At 45.8% G+C, this 23,163-nt stretch overlaps 1 protein-coding gene across 1 annotated transcript in view; it reads left to right on the top strand.

The window, feature by feature from the left end:
* GRIN2B (glutamate ionotropic receptor NMDA type subunit 2B) overlaps window positions 1–23,163 on the top strand; it is a 428,048-nt gene that overhangs the window by 365,890 nt on the left and 38,995 nt on the right. Inside the window, exon 11 of the mRNA XM_043563552.1 lies at window positions 559–788. Within this exon, the coding sequence (XP_043419487.1) occupies window positions 559–788 (230 nt within the window). The remainder of the gene's footprint in view (window positions 1–558; window positions 789–23,163) is intronic.

The following is a 23,163-nucleotide window of genomic DNA, read 5'->3' as shown; positions in this document are numbered from 1 at the left end:
ATTTACTGCGAAGCGCTAGAAGTGAAAGAAGAATTAGAATAAAGGACATTCAAAGTCATCTAGCATCAGTGTGAATAAAATTCTAGAAGGTCCATGACAGTGGTAGAAGAGTCCACACAGTTCTTGTGGACCTTTCTTTAAAAGTTGAAATCCTTTCTTGGTCGGTACAAATATAAATTTGAGGAACAACGGTAATAAGGGCACAAGTGTGACAGTAGTGGGGTAGTTGCCTTTGTTATTATTCAGTTTTGATGTGATCTTGAGGGTCTCATATACACGGGGGCGGGAAGCCAGTGCCCGGGCTGAATCACGAACATTAGTTGGAGGAGGATCTCACGCACACCCCAGACCCCTGGATTTTCTTCTAAAGAACCCTCTTCTGCCTTCCTGAGGGTCCCGGGAGAAGAGAGGCACAAGCTGTCAACTTAAAAGTGTCTGTATCTTAGTTGGGGGATTTCCTGCTCTGAGCAGGAACTTACCAGCTCTGTGTATTTGTAGGTGTATATAGAATCAGTGATTCTGTCTTGACGTTCTGCCCTTGTCTTTTCGTCATGACAGAGCCAGGTGGCCCATCTTTTACCATCGGCAAAGCTATTTGGTTACTCTGGGGTCTGGTGTTTAACAACTCCGTCCCCGTGCAGAACCCAAAGGGGACCACCTCCAAGATCATGGTGTCGGTGTGGGCCTTCTTTGCCGTCATCTTCCTGGCCAGCTACACTGCCAACTTAGCTGCCTTCATGATCCAAGAGGAGTATGTGGACCAGGTTTCTGGCCTGAGTGACAAAAAGGTAAGAGAACCCTTTGAAACTGCCCATCTTGCCCTCAGTCCTATTCTGAGCCATACTCGAAAGTTCTCACGTACCTGTTAATTTTCTCCACCTTTGGAATCGGGGCAGTTCTTTCTTGTGTTTCCTTACGTGGGGATAGGGGAGCAAAAATCAGGGTCCCTACTGAAATAATAGTACTTCACATTCGCCTTCTGATTTGTGAAAGGTTGGCAAAAACACACCCTGGGCTGCAAATAAGCAGCTTGGTGTGGTCGCGGCTTTCTGAGTATATGGTACCTCCTGCCGGATGTGCTTGGGTGGCCCGTCAGCACAGGGCTGCCTGTTCGGTGTGTTATTAGAGGGTCGCCCCCGGCACCCACACTGAGGGCGCTGGCCCATTGTGGCCTTCATTTTCCGCCCAGTGGGCTCTCCGTTTGTTCATCTGCACACCCGTGTGTTCCCAGGGCTAAGCAGGAGGGTGGTACACATTGTTCCTGAAGAGAAGGAACTGCTGTTTAACTCGACGATTGCCCCGTGTGATGCCGGTGAATAGGTGGCCCTCATACCCATGGCAGGCCCCCTGCCAGGCTATGCAGTCAAGAAAGGAATGAGAGTCTCTGCTGGTTTGCATCTTTCCTGGAGGAGGATGTGCCAAACCTGTCCTGTACACGGTACTCTCCAGGTCTGCCTGAGGCTTCACGGTTTCTGTGGGCCATCTGTCCCCTGAGGCCATGATAGCTGGGAGCGTCCAAGACTAGGGATAGGAGCTACCTCCACAGAATGGCCAGTAAGACTCGGGGATGCCCCTGCATCATTCCGGAGACTCACCCACAACAGATTTCCCACCCTGTGTTTCCTCAAGAGTTAGAAAATGTGAAGGGCACCCAGGTGGCTCAGTCGGTCGAGCGTGTGACTCTTGATCTCAGCTCAGGTCATGACCTCACAGTTCGGGAGATCGGGTCCCATGTCAGGCTCTGCACTGACCCTGTGGAGCCTGCTTGGGATTCTCTCTCTTCCTCTCTCTCTGCCTCCCCCCCTTTCTCTCTCAAAATAAATAGAATAAACTTTAAAAAAAAGATTTAGAGAATGTGATTTCCCACCCCTTTCCCCAGGATGAAACTACAAGATATAGACAGATCTGTGTTTGGAACAGATAGGTCAGAGAGTCAGTGATTTCTAACATAGGGCAGGTTTCCCCAAAATGAAATTTTAAACACTTGGCAAATGGTTTGAGAAGAGTTAAAAGGAAGGGCATAGGCTCTGATTTCTCCATCTACTCACCTCTGCTCATCAAGAACACTCAAAAGCATGTGAGAAAGGGAATGAAAAAAAAAATATATATATATATGTACATATGAGGCTCATTCCCTGTGTTTACCTTTTCACATTAGCTCTTTCTCTGGCTTGTCTTCCTTTGTTTTCTTCATTTAAAAAAAATTTAACATTAATTTATTTTTTGAGAGACAGAGGAGACAGAGCCTGAGCAGGGCAGGGGCAAAGAGAGAGGGAGTCACAGATTCCGAAGCAGGCTCCGGGCTCTGAGCTTGGTCAGCACAGAGCCCGATACAGGGCTTGAACTCACCAGCCGCGAGATCATGACCTGAGCCAAAGTCGGATGCTTAACCGACTGAGCCACCCAGGCACCCCCTTTATTTTCTTCATTTTAAAAAATAATACCTCTTTTGTAGTTCTTCTTCCTTGTTTTTAAGTTTTTATTTACTTCGCTCTTCTAACGCATGATTTATTATTCATGTATTCATATATTCATGAATTTATTACTTAGTTCATTTTAAACATTTCTCTTTGGTCCTTCGTCCACATCTTTCATCATTATGATCCTGACTCAGAAAAGTTGAATTACATACCTCCCTTCACCCCCTGTTACACTAATTTTTGTGCCTGTTTCTGTGACAGGGGCAGCAGTAGGGCTAAGAACAGCTAGTTCCTCAGGGCTCCTCGCTTGAATGTAGCGTAGATGAGGTGGACTGTGCCCATTCTAAAACACGGATGTGGCAGCAGCATGGTGGACCGTGTCCTCACATGTGGATTTGCCAGGGGTGTGGCCGACCGTGTCTTCTCATCAGGCTCCGCGGAGGCTTGGTCGATCATGTCCCCACACGGAATATGGTGGGACCATATTGCCATGCGGTCAGTAGTATGGCAGAGGTACGTGGACCACAGTCCCTCTTGGAGCTCTGGGCTACTAAGTGAGGGATCCACGACATTTATCATTTGGTTTTCTTCAAGTATCTCTGAGAATTGCTTAGGGCACTGTCTTTATCTTTCCCATACATTCACGAGCCACCTGGCAGCAACCATATGATTTTCTATGTGAATTAAGCCTAATTAAGGTGCAAGGAGACGGTTTTCCCTTCGGTGGTTTTGAAAGAACATATCGTTCTAGGCTGCTTAAACCAAAGAGGTTGTGCACCTGTCTGTCCTCCACACCACGTTGGTTATGTTCTGAAAAGTTGGATCCCATCAGTTCTTTGCTTAAAGAACGTCAGTGGCTCCCTTGCTTATAGAATACGGACTGTTATTCTCAGGGCCTTTACATATGATTCCAGTGTATTCCAGCTCTTCAGTCTCGTCAGCCAGTGCTTAGTGTCTTGCGGCCTACCCGCTAGGCCTCCTAGACTTCTTATCTTTGCCAGCCATGCCTCAGTGTGTGCGTCTTCCTGGGATGTTCTTCTCTTGACTTCACTCACTAACCTCCTACTGAAATTTCCAGACCCAGATTAGAGGTCACTTCATTTGTAGAGCTTTCCTTGGGTCATCTGGCTGGTGAGTCATACTCTCCACTGACGTGGCAGTCATCCATACCTTTATTAATAACACCTGTCTTCCACATTATCATGTAATAATCTATAGGCCTCTACCTAACTGTATCTCCCCCATTTGACCATGACTTCCATAAGGGCAGTGGCAATAACTTGGCTATCCTTATTTTAAAAAAGTCCGTGAGGAGAGGGGGAGATGGGATATATTTACGTAAGAGGCTCTCGCGCCGAACACCGGACTAAGCATTATAGGCAAAGGCAAAACAACAAGAGAGCAAGAACCCTTTCACAACTGTGTAATTTGAAAATACGTGAAAATGGTTATCAGATACATTTCAGAACTTTGCAAATGACAAAATAGTAGTGTGTAAGCATCCTGCCAGAAATTGTGACATAATTTACATAATTATAGAAAACATTTAAGTAACTAATGACATATAACGCGTATCAGTGGCAGGAATGCTAATACAAATCAGAAAGAGGGTTTTCTGGAAGTGCGCTTATAATCCCCAAATTGGTATTAGTTTTCCTTCCCAACACCTTTAGAAAACAGAGTCTTGGGCCTGACTTTGCATGACAGCAAGTGTATTCTGTGAATTTAGAAAAAGAGAATGTAAAGAATGAAGTTGTCAAGACAGCAGCAGTGAGAATAGAAATGAGGTGATTTTGAAGATTCTTCTTTCAGTGCAGTTAAATTTTCATCAAGGAAAGTAACACTTGAAATGGAAGAGATTTCTTAAACTTGTTTTCACTGTCACGGATGGCGTATCTTCCATACAACTCAAATCAAATGGTGAATATCTTGCGGTGATGAGGAGATGACATTTATAGCCATTAAATTTATATATCTTTAGGAAATTATCTTCAATTTTTTGGCGGAGAAACGTTCCCAGATCTCATTTATGGTAAGGCACAAAGTCAGAGTGTTCAGAGTTAAGTTTCCATGAAAACCTATTTTGGGGCTCCTTTTCACTGGATGGCTTCCACTGTGCACTAGCACATTACATCAGTGAATTCAGAATTATCCCACTACATGCTGTAACTAAATATGGGTGCAAGTTCTAACATTTAGCAGCCCTACTGTACATTCCCTCGGCTCCCCCAGTGGGAGGAAAATGTAAGGAAGCTGGTGACATCTTTCTCCTCTTAACAAAGAGCCCACCATGCTACTTCCTCTACTGTTTCTCACCTATCCAGATGGATTTCTCCTTTTGCAGCCCGCCAGCCACAGAAAGGAGGGGAAAGAGCCTGACCACCAGGTGAAGGAAGGGACATATTTACCGGGCCCATTATGCACGTTACCTATATCTTATATGTGTATTCTTCACGGAGGTATGATCATTCTCACTTTACAAATACGACACTGAGACTCTGGGAAGTTTACTGACTTCCCTAAAGTCCCACATTCGCAAGTGACAGAGCCAAGGTTTGAGTCCCTGGGTGTTTGGCTCTAAAATCACTTTGCCAGGATTTCTCCCTCGTAGCTCATCCCAGACCAACTTATGACATAGCTAAGGATTGGTATTGACACCCTGCCCCCGCTTTTTCTTTCATTTTCTGTTCTCTAACTTAATGACTTTCTGTATCAGTTCCACTTAAACCCTCAGGTCACCATACACCGCCACCCCCAGGACTACTGTTACTACTTCTGTTACGGATAATGGTAATAACAGTCATCGCTATTATTAACATAACTTCAACAATCATATCTCTGCGAACGTTGTTTTCAGCTCTCACAAACCAGGCAGAATGCCAGTTACGTTACATAGATTATCTCGTGTAATGACACTGTTAATGTTTTCATTTGTGGATGAGGAAACTGAAGTGGGAAAGGTTAAGTAATTTCCCTTTTGATGTTCTTCGCTGCCTAGGGCCCTTAAACAGGGTTCCATCCTGTTTAGATCCCAGTGCTTTGTTTCCGTTAATCCTCCTCCTTCCTATCCTCCCATCTACCTTGTCAAAGCATAACACGTTAGATCCTTTTCCTCTACCAAAAAGCAGCTATCTGATGAACTGATCCACAGTAATTAGACAGTATCTTAACATTTGCACTTTATTTAAGGAGGCTTTCCGAGGCATTACTTTAAATCGAGAATAATGGTGATTTCCAGTACTTGTGCAGGTTAATGGCCCACAAATTGACTTTAGCTTGAGCCCAGTGTGACCCTGGACTTTCAGCCCCTGCTGGAGGAGGGGAGAGGGGTGGCAGCAGGAGAGAGAAGGGACAGTTACGGAGTCATGGGGTGAAGAAAGCCCGCAAGGAGGCAGAGACTTTGAAGGTCGCTGGAAACCGCCGTCCGACCATGGGGTTTCCAAGCGTGTTTGGCTGCGTCCTGCTTCACGCATTCTCACCACCAATGTGACGTGCACCCACGTTGTTTTTTGCGGTTTTTTTCTTCCAGGAACCCTAGGAATTTTTTGTTAACTGTAAAATGTCCAAAAGGTGCTTGTCTAGTTAACAAGGACAGCCTCCTTTGCTTGCAACATGGAAGGTATAATCAGGACAGCCTTCTAACCACTGGGGGAGGGCCTATGGCTTTTCTAGATAATGATTATTCTGAGTTTCTGGGAAGCCTCATAGGATCTTGAAGTCATCTCCTATCCTTTTGGAATACAGACAGTGTAGGATTTTTAAATCCACATGCAAACAGGTTCGATATGCATTCTGGAAGAAAACCAGCCTAGCAATAAGCATATTTACACCACAATACACGGACATGTAATGTTTGGATGGTATTTGAGCACATGGGGAAAATGGGCTGTGCTGTCCACTGTGCAGAGGCGTCTCCCTTGTCCTATTAATTTTAGGCCGAAAGCCAGTGAGAGACAGCTGACCTCAAGCTGGATCTGTCACACCTTGGGCCTGACCCTCTTGGTCAGATCACGGAACACCGAGCCAAAAATAGTTTACTTGGGGAAGCGGCAGGCATGACTAACTAGCCAGGGAGCTAGAAACGAGGGCCTGTGCCGGACCTTCAGGTAGTTGAGCAAAATAGGGTGTGATTTCTTGCGTGGGAGTCCTGTGGAGCTGCCAAGCAACTGGTCCTCTTGTAACAGCTGGTCAAGAGCAATTCTGGAGGATGTGGTAAGAAAAGAAAACTCCTCAGACCCTGGGCGAACACAGGGCACACGGCATGCGTGCGTAGGGGAAGGGGCACCTGCCCCTTTGTCGCTCCATTACCAGAACCAATATGACATTGTACGTGGGCTGTCACCCCAAGTACTGAATATCCCTCATTCTCTCCGGGGTGGCCTTCGTCAAGATAGATCCAGAACCAAGCTTGGGGCTTGCCCAGCCCCAGTTCTGTTGATCAGCATCAGCTATCGCCACCTCTCTAATTTTATTTGAGAATGGGACTACTTCTGCCTCTTGCTAATTCCTGAGTCCAGTTTTTACTCGAACCCTAATTCCTGAGTCCAGTTTTGACTTGACCAAGGCATCCGGTGGGACTTTGCAGTGGTCACCCTAGTTCCAGGGTGCACATGGCTTGGTGTTGACTGCTGGGCTCCAAAGGGGAGCCCAGCGTCTCCTTTCTCTACTTTCTGTGTGCCCTTCCACAGAATCAGGCTTCACCTTGGCCCCCTGTCCCCTTGGCCACCTGCTTCCTGACATTCCATGGCTTCCCACACAGGATTCCTTACTTCTGACCTCTGCTATACTGTTGGGGCTTCTAGTGGGTTGAATGGGCCCCCTCCTAAAAGATACATCCACATCCTAAGCCCTGGATTCTGTGAGTAATAACTGTATTTGGAAAAAAAAAAACATCTTTGCAGATGTAATTAAGTTAAGGATCTCAAGATAAGATCATCCTGGATTATCCAGGTTGGTGCTAAATCCAATGACAAGTGTTCTTGGGCAAGAGAGAAAGGTAGAGATTTGACACAGAAGAGAATATCAGGAGAAGGCAGAAGCAGAGACTGGAGTGTTACAGCCACAAGAACCACCTGGAAGCTGGGAGAGGCAAGGAATAGATTCTCCCCTAGAGCCTCTGGAGGAAGCACAGCGCTGGCACTTTGATTTTGGACCTCTGGCCTCCAGAGCTGTGTGAAAATAACTGTGTGTTGTTTTAATGGTAATTCGTAAAGGCAGCCACAGGAAACTCCTACAGGGCCTCTGTGACTCTCTCACCACCTGCACTCTGAGCTCCTTGCAGACGTTAAACTTCGGAGTTTCTCTTACTCGTCTCTGTCTCCTCTGTCAGCACCCGGCCCCATCCTTCCAACGTGGGTATTTCTTACAGCAGGATTCAGTTCAGCTCCTTTGCTTCAAAGAATTGATCAACATCACACTGAAGATTTGCAGAGACATGTTTTACATGTGACGGAAGTCTTCTCCGTGCTGGTGGATTTTATTTAGGGAGACAGTAAAAAACCTAAGTGTCATTGTGTGCTCCCGTTCGCTCTGTCCTTCAGCCTGATTTCGGTCAGCTCCTCACAGTACATTGTGTGTGTCATTTGTGTGTGCACGCTTCCCACACAACCTTCTACTAGACCTCTTTATAGTAACATTATCAAAGGGGATTGAGAACCTGTTTTTGTATGATGTATCATTTCCATAACTCCTTTCTAGGGAAAAATATGATTAATGCACCCCTCTCATGTTCTGGATTGTGTTGCGTTGTTCAAATCATAGAACTAGAAGGGACTTGATTTGATCAAAAGGCACAGGTGACATTTTTCTTAACAAATGTAAACAGGTGTCCTCTCTCTTCATGTAGATGAGCGGATCTTCCTTGTTAGATTCTTCGCTACACAGGAATGCACACTCATATATATGTGTGTGTGTGTGTGTGTATGTGTGTTCATGTATGTATACATATATACACACATATGTATATATGTATACATATATACACACACACACACACACACACACACACACACACACACACATATATACAGTTGACACTTGAACAACGTGGGGGTAGGAACACCAATCCCTTGCACAGTCAAAACTCTGAGTATAAGTTTTGACTCTCCCAAAACTTAACTGCTAGTGGCCTAATGCTGACTGGAAGCCTTATGCTTACATAAATAGCCAATTAACATATATTTTGTATGTTTATATGTATTACATACTGCCTTCTTACAATAAAGGTAAGAAGAAAGAAGGGGTGCCCGGGTGGCTCAGTCAGTTAAGCATCTGACTCTTGGTTTCAACTCAGGTTATGATCTCACGGTTCATGGGTTCGAGCCCCACATCGGGCTTCCCGCTAACAGTGTGGTGCCTTCTTGGATTCCCTTTCTCCCCCTTTCTCTGCCTCTCCCCTGCTCGCTCGCTCTCTCTCTGTCTCTCAAAATAAATAAATATTTTTTAAAAGGTAGGGAAAAGAAAATGCTATTAAGGAAATCATAAGGAAGAGAAAATACACTTACACTACTAGATTGTATTTATAGAAGAAAATCCTCATATAAATGGACCTGGGCAGTTCAAACCCATGTTGTTCAAGGGTCAACTGTATATCTATCCTCCAAAAGTACATATGGACACTTGTTGGGATGAGCACTGGGTGTTGGATGTAAGCGATGAATCATGGGAATCTACCCCCAAAACCAAGAGCACACTGTATACACTATATGTTAGCCAACTTGATGATAAATTATATTTTTAAAAAAAAGAGTACATATGGATAACAAGATAACTGGGTAGCTAGGAACTTAACACAAAGCTACATAAGGAACATATGTTTCCCATGTACATAGACCATAAGTTTTACAATGTAGATCTGAGAAAGGTTGTCTTTCTTACCTGGCAAAAGAAGAAAGTTTGTCTCATTCTGTTGATAAGGGGAACTGTCTTTCTGTGAAATGAGTAAAAATAAAACAAAATGAAATGAAGGCAAGAAGGAAGGAGGAAGGAAAGAAACAAAGGAAGGAGGGAAGGAAGGAAGGAAGAAGGAAGGAAGGAAAGAAAGAAAAGAAAGGAAGGAAGAAGGGCCAAAGAAAAGCATCAGAACCAATCTTGGACTCTGTATAACTCTTCTTAGAAATATGTCCCTATGTAAGATATTAGAGGAACAGAGCCTTCCTGGAGCCATAACATTTTTAAAAATGCAACTATACAAGCTAACATGAGCATGAATTCACAGTTTCCCCACCTCTGTTGAATTGAACTGGGCCCCAAATAAATTTGCAGTTTGCAATAAGCAACACATGATTTCAGTTAACAAAAATCAAAGCATATAGCATGGCAGGCCGTACCTAAGCTTTGGGTGCTCTAAGAGTGGGAGGAGCCGATTACTTCTTCGAACTGGTCAGATCACTGAATTTATCTGTGTGACTTCCATCTCAGGTCTCTCTCTCTGTCAGGCCATCTCTCCCAGGCTGGGAAGGGCAAGTGGCTCTGGGGACCCCCAGGGGTGATGGAATCTACTTACAGCCAGGTCTCTGGTCCTAGGAGAAGAGCTGTTCTGGTTAGCCGACTACTGAAGGCAGTTTCTTCATTTTGAAATTTATTTCCTCCAAAGAAAAATAAGAGAGTTCCTCAACATCCTTTTCTCTCTCATCAAAAACACAAAGTAGAAATAAGTGTTTTAGTATAAGGGGCCTAAACTTTTATCCGCTCACTAAATCTCGGCTTGTGGGTTGAGAATTTATTAAGAAGTAGTGTTTCTTGCTGGGCAACTAAGTGCAAGTCCTTTGAGACAAATTAGTGCAGCCATCACAATTTATATGTGGCCAAAGGCATCAGGCCTAAAATGAATTAGGCTTTAGAGAGGTTCCAGTTGTGTCCACAGTGAACATTGTAGCCTGGGCGAGCTCTGGGCTCTGTGGATGCTTCAGCCTTTTTTGCCCTTCCAGTGCCCTTCCTTGCCATCATGATGGCAAGAGTAGACAAGGGTCCCAGTGGACTGTGTAACACCTGTTATATTTTTGGAAGCTTTCGGCAGAGCTGGGCATGTGCTGGGGCCAGTAGGGATCTGAGACCGCCAGAGGCTGGGGAAGCCCAACCATTTCATTCATAATTCGATATTGGGTTTTCTTCTCCAGCATGGCTCACACAGAGCCATTAAGAGACCACTCATGCTCTGTATTTGCTCTGGTATTCTATGCAGTCCTGTCTGGAGGGCTTTGATTCAGACTATCAGGGGCATTGTCTCCAGGCCGGTGTGATCCTGAGAGCTGCCCGAACGGAGAGAAGGAAACAAGCAGGCGAGAAGCTCCGTCACGGTGCGCGCAGGAGGCAGTCAGGAGGAGGAAGATGAGAGCTTCAGGTCCTCACTTGAAAAATTATACGGCTAGTCTGTTTGAGTAGCTCTTTCTGTTGTGGGGACACAGGAGAAGTAGCTGCCTGGGAAGGGGCGGGGTGGAGCAGAGCACGAATATCAAAGTCACTTGGGGAACCTTTTCAAATGAATAGGACCCTGTCCATCCAGGTAGAAGTAACGTACAGGTGCAAAAGCTCCCACCTCACAGGACCTGCCAGCAGGCGGCCAGGAAACCACAACTGTAAGACGGGTCGTGAGAGCACATTACTTTGGGGGAAGTTATTAGAGGCCCGTGGCATCCCCTCCTATCCTCCCACTCCCCTCATACCCACTAAAGGGGTTTTGAAGGGATCATTTGGAGAGCTTGGCATTCACCCCCTGCAGTTCAAATGGAGAAAGAGTGGCATTTGACCTGTAGCTGAGAAGATCGAGGATGACGGGTCTTGGCTTGAGCCACTCGCCTGGTGGGTGGTCTAGATCCCCACCAGTGATGAGGTAGGCCTTTGTTCCTCAAGTCTAGATTAGGCCACATGAGCAGGAGGGAGTCAGTCTGGGCCAGGAGCGGAGGGGGGTGTTTTTAAAGATACCCTGCTCAAAGGGCTTCCTGCTTAGGATGAGGCAATCGAAACAGAAATACACAGGAGGGGTGTCATCTGATGGAGAAGCTGGAGGGACTGATGTAAGCAGCCAGCTGCAATCAGGGAGTTGCTGACCAATGTTCTCACTCTGAAAGACTCTCTGAGGAACCCATGAACTTGCCTGACAAGGAGAAGAGTCTGCTTTGAACTCTGGCCACGCATAGAGACCATCAGTGCTAGATCAGCACAGTGCCCATCAAGTGAATGCTTTCCTGCCTCCCAGGACCTTTCCTAGCTCCCCTGCCTTTATCCCCTTCTTCTAGAACAGCTAGAATACAAAATCTATAGCAGTGGGCTTCACTTTGATCTTTATCTTGGCTAGCTGATAGTCATTGAGATTCCTGGGGCCAAATCTGCATGAGTTTCTCAACACCTATTGAACATTTATTGAATGTGTCTGTTGTGAGACTCTTCACATTTGTTTATATTTTTAATCATCATACCCACCCTTTAAGCTAGATATTATTAACATTATTTTACAGATGAGGAGAATCATGTAACAGTTAAGCAAATTCACTGACATCCTACAACTAGGAAGTGAGGGCATCGGGATTTGATCTAGGGAGAACTGACCCCATAAACCTGCAGCGGTCCCATTCAACTGCACTGACCGAGCCCCGTGTGCCTGCGTGTGCCTCTAGAGGTGTTGGCCTGAGGCGGCAGAAGACCGTCAAACCGCCGGTCACGGGGGCCCTTTCTGCCCTGACCTCTCGGATTCTCGAGAGGGTGATTGGACCACAGAGGGTGGCTAGACCACTCTCGACCCAGCTGTAAGTGCACAGGAACATAGAAGGGACTCTGTTCACTCGAATCTAAGAGATTGTTCAGCACAGGCTCTGTTGCCTTTGTTTCTGAACTCATTTCTTACACACTTAAAAGCCACTTACTTATTGAGGGTTGACTAGATGAACGAATCAAACGGACATAGAATGTTCTTGGATGCGGAGTTTCTCTCTTTTAGGAAGAAACCAATGGACTTACCAAGCCAGCCAGAAAGGAAAAGATCTCACTCTCAGGAACCTTCCCTTCAGCGGAAAGGAAGGCAGAGAGGAAAGAATTGGAGAGGAGGGAAATGTGCCCTGCTGCATCCCTCTGTCTTCATCTTAGGACGGAAGTAAGGCAAGAACACTTATTGACTGTTTCTGAGGCATCTGTGGCCTTGGGGTAGACCATGAGTAGCTTAAGTTCTACAAACCACCTTGATATTAAAACTGCCAAATGCTTAATTCCCTAACACTTGCTCACACATCTCCTAGCTTATCACTAGCACTACAGCGTGTTCTGAGTTAAGTACAAGCCAGTTCAGTTTCTTGCAAGAACTGATTGCCAACAGACCCCGAGACAGCTGGGACTCAGCCTTTTTTGGACTGAGTACAAAAGAGATGTTGAGCTGGGTGTCATTGTGGTACTAAAGAAAGAATGCTAGGATGTCTAATGATGTCTCCTAGTGGCCTCAAACACAAATTGAACAAGATGGCTAACAGCATTGCGTTATGAAGGACACTGCAGCCGTGGACCTCCCGGGCACAGGAACCTCCGGGGAATGAGCCTTTTCTTGCTCCCAGAAAAAAAAAAAAAAAATTGCAGCTGAGCGCACAAGGTTCCCACTCACATGCCTGTACATGACACACCCACCCATCGCTGCAGACACACGCACACACCGCAGAGGGTGCAGATGCCGCTTTGACTTGGAGCACTGAGCAATTTTCTGCTTTTTCCTTTTCTCCTTATAAAAGCGCGTCAAATTAATTGCGGCCAATTATGTACAAATCCCTTTCTCTCTGCCAATCAGGGCTGCCTGAACGGGCAAGAGGCGCTCTCACCTGCTTCATTATGCAAATTGATATTCAAACGTGGAAGAACAATGCAGCCTTCAGCACAGCAGTGATTCCAGGTTGCTAATGAGAAGAGGCTGCTGCCAGAGGAGTCTGTTCTAATCCTCTGCTGCTGACAGGAGAAGGCTGAGAAGGCTTCCCGTGGAGATGGGGCAGAGTCAAAGTCAGCACCGGCTCCCAGAGCACCTGTTACCCCCGTGCAACTCAGGCCCCCACGCAGAGGGTCACCACTAGGTCTGACAAGATTCGGGATGACTTGGAGTCCAAACAGTGTAGACCGAGCAGCCTAATTTCCTTAAATACCCCTGCGGTCTGACAGCCATAAATACATGGCACGGGACATGGTGGGCATCTGTAAGCATGGGGTCAGATGTGGCCCTAACGATACCAATATTCAGAATGCCTGCGGTCAGGGGCAAGTCCACCATGCAAAGTACACACACACACAAAAAAAAACGATCCACACACCCAGAGGAAGAAGTCAGTGAACACTGAGGTCTCACGTTGCGAGATTAATTTATTTGGAAAAGGCCTCTGCCGTACAGCCATTCGTTCATTCAGGAGCCACCATATGCAGAGAAAGAGATACTTTATTCCCCACTAATGACGGTTGTGAGAACTTCTCTAATAGCTGCCTCTAATATTCCGCACTTCGGAATCTCCTCCTGAGTTGGAATTGCAATCCCTCCTCTCCACCCCAAGTCGTGGAAAAGAGGCTTTTAACACAAGTACGTGATCGTCACTCTGGTCCCCTCTGCTGGGGATGGTAGAGCCACACACAGCGCACGGCAGAGGGGGGCATTCTGCTCGGCGGCTGTGGTTTCGCTGACCTGGGCTGGGGCTAAGAGTTTGGTGCTGCGAAGCCGGGCGGCTTTCTAGCTCCCTGGAATAGTCTTCATAACGCGACTTCAGTTTTTTGATTTGAGGTGTCATGAAATCACACATCATCCTGTACACCCATGTTCCAGGACAAGTCCCCCCCAGGTTACAGGTGACCCAGACACGCAGCCATTCTGCCACACCACCCCCTTCTTTGGCACCACGGGACTCTATGAGAGCAGCCGTGTGCACATGAAAATAACATGACGTCTGGGGGCGCCTGGGTGGCTCGGTCGCTGGGGCATCTGACTCTTGATTTCGGCTCAGGTCATGATCCCAGGGTTGTGGGATCAAGCCCCGTGTCAGGTCAGGCTCAGCACTGAGCATGGAGCCTGCTTAAGATTCTGTCTCTCTCTCTCTCTCTCCCCGCCCCCCCCCCGACCCCTGCCCCTATCCTCTACTCTCTCTCTCTCAAAAACAAAACAAAACAACCATGACATCCTCCCAACAGCTAAGGATGTGTGGTTCACTTGTCAAAAACCCCTGAAAGAAAGTAGTTCCTAAGGCAGTGCATGAGCTGGGCCAATCGGTCTGAGCGACCACTACCTTCTAATGGAATGGTTTCATGTGCTTATATTTGTAGTTTAAACATTTATACAGAAAACAAAACGTTTTACACAATCAGCTTCTTCAAATGCAAATATCTTCGGGATGTTGAGTGATGATTTAATCACTTTTTTTTTTTCTTTTTTTAGACTGTCTCCCTCTTAGCAGCGAGACATGGTCTATTTGGACTGAAAAAAAGGCAGTAGGTTTAATTTTGTGGACACGGATCATGTAGGAAAATAGGGAGTGCCAGGTGTGGATGCCCTGGAGGAGAGCTTAGGAGAGCACCGGGCCCAGAAAGTAGGATCTGAATATTCAAAGTGAAGTACAAGGGTGAGCCCTGAATTCAAGTGAGGGAAGTCTCCTCTCCTTTTCTCTACACTTCATCACCCATCTCCTGCCCCTGCACATCCCCAGATAGCCTACCCCTTTCTCCTACAATAGCCGGAAGCCATCCTTGTTAGCCTCCCCTGGAATCAGTGATCAGATGGCTGCTTCCTGCACTGCCCTGTAACATCCTTAAGGCAACAGACACACTGTTCAGCTCCTGGGACAGTGCCTGCTGCGTCTTGGAAGCGTGTTATGCGAATGAATGTTCCCAGAACATAAGCTAATAAGATTAACACTAAAATTCCACTCTCTTATGGATTAAATTGCCTTTAATGAGCTACCCATTTACAATATTGTTTCTCTGGGGAAATGTATTTCTGTTTCTGAACGGCTGATTTATAAGTGAACTGTTGAGGACAACCTGTTCATAGGTTGGAGCCGGCCTATTAACAGTTGCATTTCCAAAGCCAAAAATAAATTGATCTTTGGATTACGTGTTCTTTCGTGATGTTAGCAACTGTGGCCCTTGTCCATATTAATCGCTACGTAAAGCTACGTCTGTAGCTACAGCCTCAGAGGATGGGTCAGTCTTAAGTGACCATGGGCAGCATTTGCTGGGCTGGGCGCTTTACATTCTATCTCATTCGCTTACCCTGCCAAACCTTTTAGGCAGATGCTACCTCTGTTTTACAGAAGAGGAAACTGAGACTCAGCCACTGCAAAGTAGGCGATATGGCTGGGCTCCCAAACCCCTCTAGTGTCTCAGTTTCCTAATCATAAAATGAGGATGAGAGTGTTGCCTACGTTATAGCTTTTGTACTATCAAAGACTTAAAATACCTCTAAAGTGCTCAGAATGGTGTCTACTAATCCCTCAATTAATGGTAGGGCTCGATTCCTATGGCAGACCCTTGTGTTGTGCCTAAACCCATCTCACAAAGTCCATGCTGTTTCCAGTAGATGATTAACATATGCCTTGAAAGACACAAACTGCTGCTAATCCACTCGAGAACCCACTCTGTGGTCCCGCCGCCACCCTCCCGGCTCCCTGCACTTGCATATTTCAGTGAGATTCAGGGTGGGGGTGTTGACGGGGGGCAAGTCATACGTCAGGGCTGTAAAGGTGTGCAAGGGAGAATGGAGGGGTCACTCCTCACTGCTCAGAGTCCCAGAAAATAGCTCTGGAGCCAAGGCTGCCTGGAAGAAGGTTATCTGCCATAGGCAAGAGGTGCCCAATCGTCCTTTTTTCAGCCATCCTTCTGGGTCTTTTGAGAGAAAGCACTTAGCGCACTCCAAGGTGCAGAGTAAGAATTCAGTGACTGTTTCCAAATCTACATCTGTCACCTATCGCTGTGATAGAAAACAGTTACTTCAAATACGATTTCATTTGGGGCACCTGGGTGGCTCAGTCGGTTGAGTGTCCGACTTCGGCTCAGGTCACGATCTCGCGGTCCGTGAGTTCGAGCTCCGCGTCGGGCTCTGTGCTGACAGCTCAGAGCCTGGAGCCTGTTTCAGATTCTGTGTCTCCCTCTCTCTCTGACCCTCCCCCGTTGATGCTCTGTCTCTCCCTGTCTCAAAAATAAATAAACGTTAAAAAAAAATTAAAAAAAAACAAAAAACAAATACGATTTCATTTGACTACTGGGCCCTACCCCAAACAATTTCTTATGGGAGTGGACAGATTATAAAACTGGGTTTCTCTCAAAACCTTCCCTACTTGCATGGTCTGTATTGCCAAAGAATTGTCTTTCCTTTCAGATGCTCAGAAAAAGTAAACCTAACTGTTCCCAGCTCAGCTGTCTTGGAGACTTGGAAAAGAACCTTAGTTAGCTTCACTGCAAATTATTGATGAAACCGGGGAATTTTATAATATTCCTAATTTATCATTATTATCCATTTTGACTAAGTTAGTGGTGGAAATTATGTTCTTACTGTCATAAATGGTTGCTATGCTATCATAATTTGTCCACTAATGAAGGAAATACTGATGCTCGCCAGTGACCCCTTGCCATTTGGAAAATTCCCAGAAGGTCGGATTAGATGTGAGCTTGGGAGAGCCTGAGACCCAACGGTTTCAGTCCCTACAGCTCCTCCTCTCAGTTCCCAGCTCTTCCCATCCTCTTTCCATCCCCCAAACTATTGAGGGTCCCTGCCAGCCAATTCCCACTTAACACATACGATCTTAGTGCACCTTATCCTGCATGTGTGTACAATGCAACTATAATGTAAGTGCGCTCTAATCAGTTTCATTGCTTTCCAGTCTCACGATCTAGTCTTTATTTCTTCAACAGACAGACCCTATATATCTGCCATAAACCCCTTACTGGAACAGGGTAAAGATCCAAACAGCTCTATGCAGGCATGCTCTTGCTAACCTTTTTTGCCCAAGCCCTGAGCTCAGAGCCTAACCACACAGTCTGTCTCAGGAGTCCTCGCAGCTGCCAGGCTGCTCATGGCTAAAGCCTAGAGGCTTGTTCTACAATAAGTTGGGCTTCTTCGTCTCAAAGGGTCTCTCCAGAAACCCCTCCTACCCTTGATCAGCTCCTTGTTCAACCTGGATTCTGCCTCTTACCAGAATCCCGCCCCTTTCCACGGTCCTTTGGGTTGACTGAGTCCTGTGTTGTATCATCTGTGTGTTTTTTCTTAATTTAAGTTATTCTATTCTCTGCACTTCACATAATACCTAGTACCTGCTAGAAATTAACAAGTATTTATTGGATGGCTACCAATTACCCTAGGAGCAGGATTGCCAGATTCAGCAAATACAAATTCAGGACACCCAGTTAAATTAGAATTTCTGATAAATGGCCCATGTGATTTTAGTAGAAGTATGGCCCAAATGTCATGGAGACCCTACCTATGAAGTATCAGGGACCTGCCGAGATAGCCCTGGTCTCATAGTACAGTGAGGGAGGCAGACACTCAAACAATGCTTAAAACGGAAGGTAGTAAGTACAGTGCAATGTCCTTGGGTGCTCATTTCAAGGTTAAATAAACCCAATCTTTTAACTTTGTATCTTTTTAAAAAAAAATTTTAACGTTTATTTATTTTTGAGACAGAGAGAGACAGAGCATCAACGGGGGAGGGTCAGAGCGAGAGAGGGAGACACAGAATCTGTAACAGGCTCCAGGCTCTGAGTAGTCAGCACAGAGCCCGACACGGGGCTTGAACTTATGAACCGCGAGATCACGACGTGAGCCGAAGTCGGACGCTTAACCGACTGAGCCACCCAGGCGCCCCTAACTTTTTATCTTAAAACTTGCTCCCATTGCCTTCCATCACTTTCTGAACCTCCTCAAATTTCCATTGTGAGTTCTAGAAAAGAACACACCAGGACCATAATGCCCTCCTAGTGATACACCGTGGTCCTGATATTCTCCTTCCCACCTACCATACTTCCCTTTATCGGCTCCCTATTTAAATAGCAGCACTGTGTTGTCAACCGGTGCAGCCTGTGGTCCGCTAGGGCGTCACAATCTTTTTGACCATGCTTTTGACAAAGCCGGTTCCTGTCCCTTCTCACTGGAGGGCACTATGGTTTTACATCCTGTGTGACTTACTTTGTATGCTTCCTAATTGAACTTCATCCTTTTAATATCCTCTTTCATCATGCCACACTTATTGTTTTGCTATTTAATTCTCTGTCCCAAATGGCCAGCCATCCAGTCCAATTTAGTGTCATAGCAGATTTAAAGAGCAAGTTTTCCATCCCATCATTGAACTTCTTAAGGAAAATGAGACCCTCCCCTGTGTGAACAGTAAGTTATCTCCCACTCTCAACTCAAGCTGACCATGCCTACCCTTTTACCAAGAATCGCACCTGCCCAGTCACAGGGGCCTCTTGTTTGATAAAGAAAAACTTTCTTGACAGCTTACTTCGGCATTGGCTAAGATTTTTTTCCCATTCTGTTAATTGACTCCTGATTTGGAATTTATAGAATAATTTTAAAGTAGGCTATCTTCTCTGTAAACCATTGACCAAGGGAACATGACACATGTACTTGGAACCATTCCAAGGACCCAGTTCCCTGGTATCTTAAATGAATCGTTGTGAAACTCAGTAATGAAACTTTTAGCTTCCAAGTGGGTGAGACAGTATCCCCGGGAGTGCACACATTCCCTCTAATGATATCCACTCGGACAGGATTTTACTAATATAAGTGTGAAATGGACTCATCTGTATTATTTTCCCGGATAATGTGTTGCAATTCATAGGCGAGCTGTCCTGCCAGTAATCCTGTCCCTTTAGCCCATTCGTTTCTTCTACAAAAAGTATCCTCTCCTATCCTGGAATGAAATACACCTTGGGTTTCATTTTAAGTAGAAAAGTATATCTGATGAAAACTTGAAATTGTCCCTCTGAAAGTTCACATCAGACCAAGATGGTGGGGTTACATTCAAAGAGGAAGGCACTTATAAACTGTATATTGTTGGAGGCAAAAGTTCCCAGGAAACAGTGACACTGTGTCCCTTAAAGGCAGTCTGAGCTCAGGATATCCTGTAGGCAGGCCACCGAAGCATCTGATCTAACATCTGGAAGAGGCTCTAAAATAAGTTTATTTATCTCTGTGGTTTTCTGTCTTTTTTTTTCCTTTATAGAAATTATATGTTACATGATGTGGCATACTAATGGTATTTAACATATTTATAATGTTCGTCTCTCCTTACTATACTATAATCTCTCTGAGGTCAAGATGTTTTGTCTCTGTTCACTGGTACATCCACAGTAACTATATAGAGCCTTGCAAATATAGGTGCTCAAATATTTGTTGAAGAACAGATTGAATAATCATTTAGTCAATGAATGAATGTATGCCTCAGATAGTTACATAATTCGTATAGTGTTCACAGGATTAGCCAGTGCGTTTCTTTCTTTATTAGCCATTTGGATTTGAGAAACAGTGGAAGGTAGTTTCGTAAACTAATGGATTGGGGGTAGGTAATGTAGATACGAAATATTTGACATTTATAGTAGCAGACAGGGTTTGCTCATCTTGTGGTTTCTACTCCCAAGTCATCCAAATTGAGCAGGCAGTATTGAAGAAGAGTGGTGAACAAATGGGGGTCTCCAACCGCACTGCTATTGTGGTTTGTCGGCTCTTAAATTATAAAGTGATTTCAGGGCTTGTCTTCTTTGAAGCCCCGATTGCTCTCCATGTCCCGTGGGAGAGGAGTACAGTGGCCCCTCAGTGGGTCCATGTGCCATGTCTACACAGTTGTCTCAGTGGTGAGACCTTGCCTTCACAATCATCCAGCTTTCCACTGGACATTTCTGCTTCCCCATGACTTCTTTAACAAGAAGTGGCCAACCCTGAAATATGGTCGCCATGCCATTTTCTACTTTCATAGGGGCAAAGAGAGAAATGATAACCAAACAGGCTCATATAAAGGAATTATTAAAAGTAAAAATAGTTTCTGATGGGGCGCCTGGGTGGCTCAGTTGGTTAAGCGTCCAACTTCGACTCAGGTCATGATCTTGCAGTTTGCAAGTTCGAGCCCCACGTTGGGCTTTGTGCTGACCACTCGCAGCCTGGAGCCTGCTTCAGATTCTGTGTCTCCCTCTCTCTCTGCCCCTTCCCCACACACGTTCTGTCTCTGTCTCAAAAAGAAACATTAAATTTTTTTTTAAAAAGGTAAAAATAGTTTCTGAGATTTTCCTGGAGTAAATATATGTTAAATGTCACCTCTTAAACCATCTGTGATCTTCTGCGTCTAAATCTCTGCAGAAGCATCCACATCCCAGTACCAGGACACAAAGCAGATACTCACTGAATATGTCTGAATGGAGGGTAACCCGAGAAAGGAACGCGAATTAACATAGTTCAGAATGATTTTCAACGCAATGGTTGAAAGTAAAAGGGCTTTTTTGGCTTACCCTCAGTCAGCTGGCAAAATTAAATTCCATTCCTCTGCCCTATGGCTGTTGATCTTTTACTTTTGTAGCCATCACCTTAGAATAATTGTGTTACCATTGTAATTGGAGGCCCATTAAGGATGTCGTAGGCACATTGAACTATTACATGTCAAAGCATGGTGTGGCTCTAGCCGCATTGCAGATGCCGACCGGGCGCTCAGTACGTGTGTAGTAACAGGAGGAAGGAAGGAAAGGAGGGGACAGGAGCAGGGAATGGCTATTTGGTCTTGGAGAGTTAATAAACTGTCCAGGCCTCTGTTTCTGGCTGCGAACAGGGAAGAAGTCTCTCAGTGGGCATTTCTCAAACTGTGTTTCACAGCCCACTAATGTTCTGGGAAACATAATGGGTATTCTTTTAAAAAAAATCCATGGCAAAATATGTTTGGGAAAGTTCTGTGTCAGGTTTAATAAGTTTCTTTACCAAAGGACTCATCAGAACCCTCCCCTGAGAGGGTCCACTGTGAACCCCAGAAAAGGAGGCAGTAGGCACTGTGGGCTCATGAAGGCCCCCTCCCAGCACTGACATTCTATAAACTGGAGTGCCCCCTGCATAAGGCTGACTTTATTGACCAAAGCCGTAAGTTCTGCTGTGCTGTAAATGGGTCACAATGTGACCGTGTGTGCACATGCTGGCATTTCCATTTCTCGGTTTGGAACTGATGGATCTGATTGATTGCCAGGAAAGCAGAGGTGTGTCTGTGCCCCCTGACGTGCCTCTCCCTGGATCCTTACTTGCCCTCGGCCCTGCCTGGCATAGTCCATTGGCAGCCCTACCCCTGCCCTACCCCTGCCCCAGCTTCGGGTTAGGAACCTCAGCTTAGCATGCTAGCAACTGGAGCACCCCCTAAATTCACTGGGGAATCTGGCATGTGAAAGTCCCGATAGTAACCTTCGGTTTTCTCCCCCAAACTGTGTATGAGCTGCTAGGGCTGCTCCTGAAGTTCCAGAATCCCAGTTTCCATGGTGAATCCATCTGTACCCTTTACTTGAAATCTTTAAAGGCCACTTCTCTTTGCTAGCACCCACAGCTTTTATAATATATCTGCAACAGTCCATGCACTCTCCCCGGTCGGTATGAGAAAGGGGGTGCGTGGCAGTAACACCTCGTTGTAAGTCTCACCTAAGGGTAGGTTGAGGGAGCATGACCAAGGCCACCTGTCACACACGGGATGACTTCGGGATAAAAATCAAATGCCATTGTCCTTACACCTCTGTTTCACTTCATCTGCATGTTACCATAATAATCTCCAATTCTGTCACATTTTTGGTGCCAAAGAAATACTCATATGCATTGTCAAGTCCTAAATTTGACAAGCTCTTGTGGGATCTCAGATCTGACATATTTTTTTGAAGGGAAGATGGAGAAGGTGCCAGAAAAGATGTCCTCAGCTAGCATGAGGACAAATTAACTCCTTATTCACTAGCTGTGCCACAGTAGCACTGGATCAAAGAAACACTGCCGTGCAACTTTGTGTTCTTTGTGTTGCATGATAACACACTCACCAGTAAGGAGTGTGCTATTGATTCATTCATTCATTCATTCATTCATTTGCACCAAGAGCCTCTTAAATGCCAGGTCCTGTTCTAGGCACTAGTGATACAGCAGTGATCAACATAGACAGAATCTTCTCCCTCATGTCACTTGCATTCTAAAAGGAGGAAAAGGAAAATGAATTGAAAAAGCACTTATTTACGATATTAGGCGTTAACTGCTAACATCAGGCAGAGAAGGGAGATGGTGTTGGCAGATGAGTTGCAATTTTAAGTCGAGTGGTCGGAGAAGGCCTCGGTGAGAAGACCACCGAGTAAGGGAGTGATGGCTAGCCGGGGCTTTCTGAGCAGAGAGACAAGCGTGCTAGGGCATGCCTGGTATATTCTAGGAACGGCTCAGAGGCCAGTATGGCTGCTGAGGGATGGGCGAAGGAGCGTGGTGGCAGATGAGGGGGTGGGATGATGTGGACTCCACCGCTTTTCCCTCCCTTTGTCCTCCTGAATATCCAGGCTGACTTGGATCCTGTCAGGGCTTATGTTCTAGATCTCTCTCATATATTCCTCCCATGATGTTCCCCCTGAAAATAGCCCAGACCCTTAGTCATTTTGCAGTGAATGTCTCTGCTCCAGCCTCTCTGCTTTTCTAGCCACACTGCTGTAGCTGAATAGTGCTACCTAAGTGCTGTGGCATCCTTCTGCAGCTTGACCGTGCAGCGGGTGCTGCTGCACGGCCTCCGTCTGTGCGCCAACTCACTGCTCCACGTTCCCATGTACG

The sequence above is a fragment of the Prionailurus bengalensis genome, chromosome B4, assembly GCF_016509475.1.
Source record: "Prionailurus bengalensis isolate Pbe53 chromosome B4, Fcat_Pben_1.1_paternal_pri, whole genome shotgun sequence".
Taxonomy (NCBI): domain Eukaryota; kingdom Metazoa; phylum Chordata; class Mammalia; order Carnivora; family Felidae; genus Prionailurus; species Prionailurus bengalensis.
This window is presented reverse-complemented; position numbering and strand designations above follow the sequence as displayed.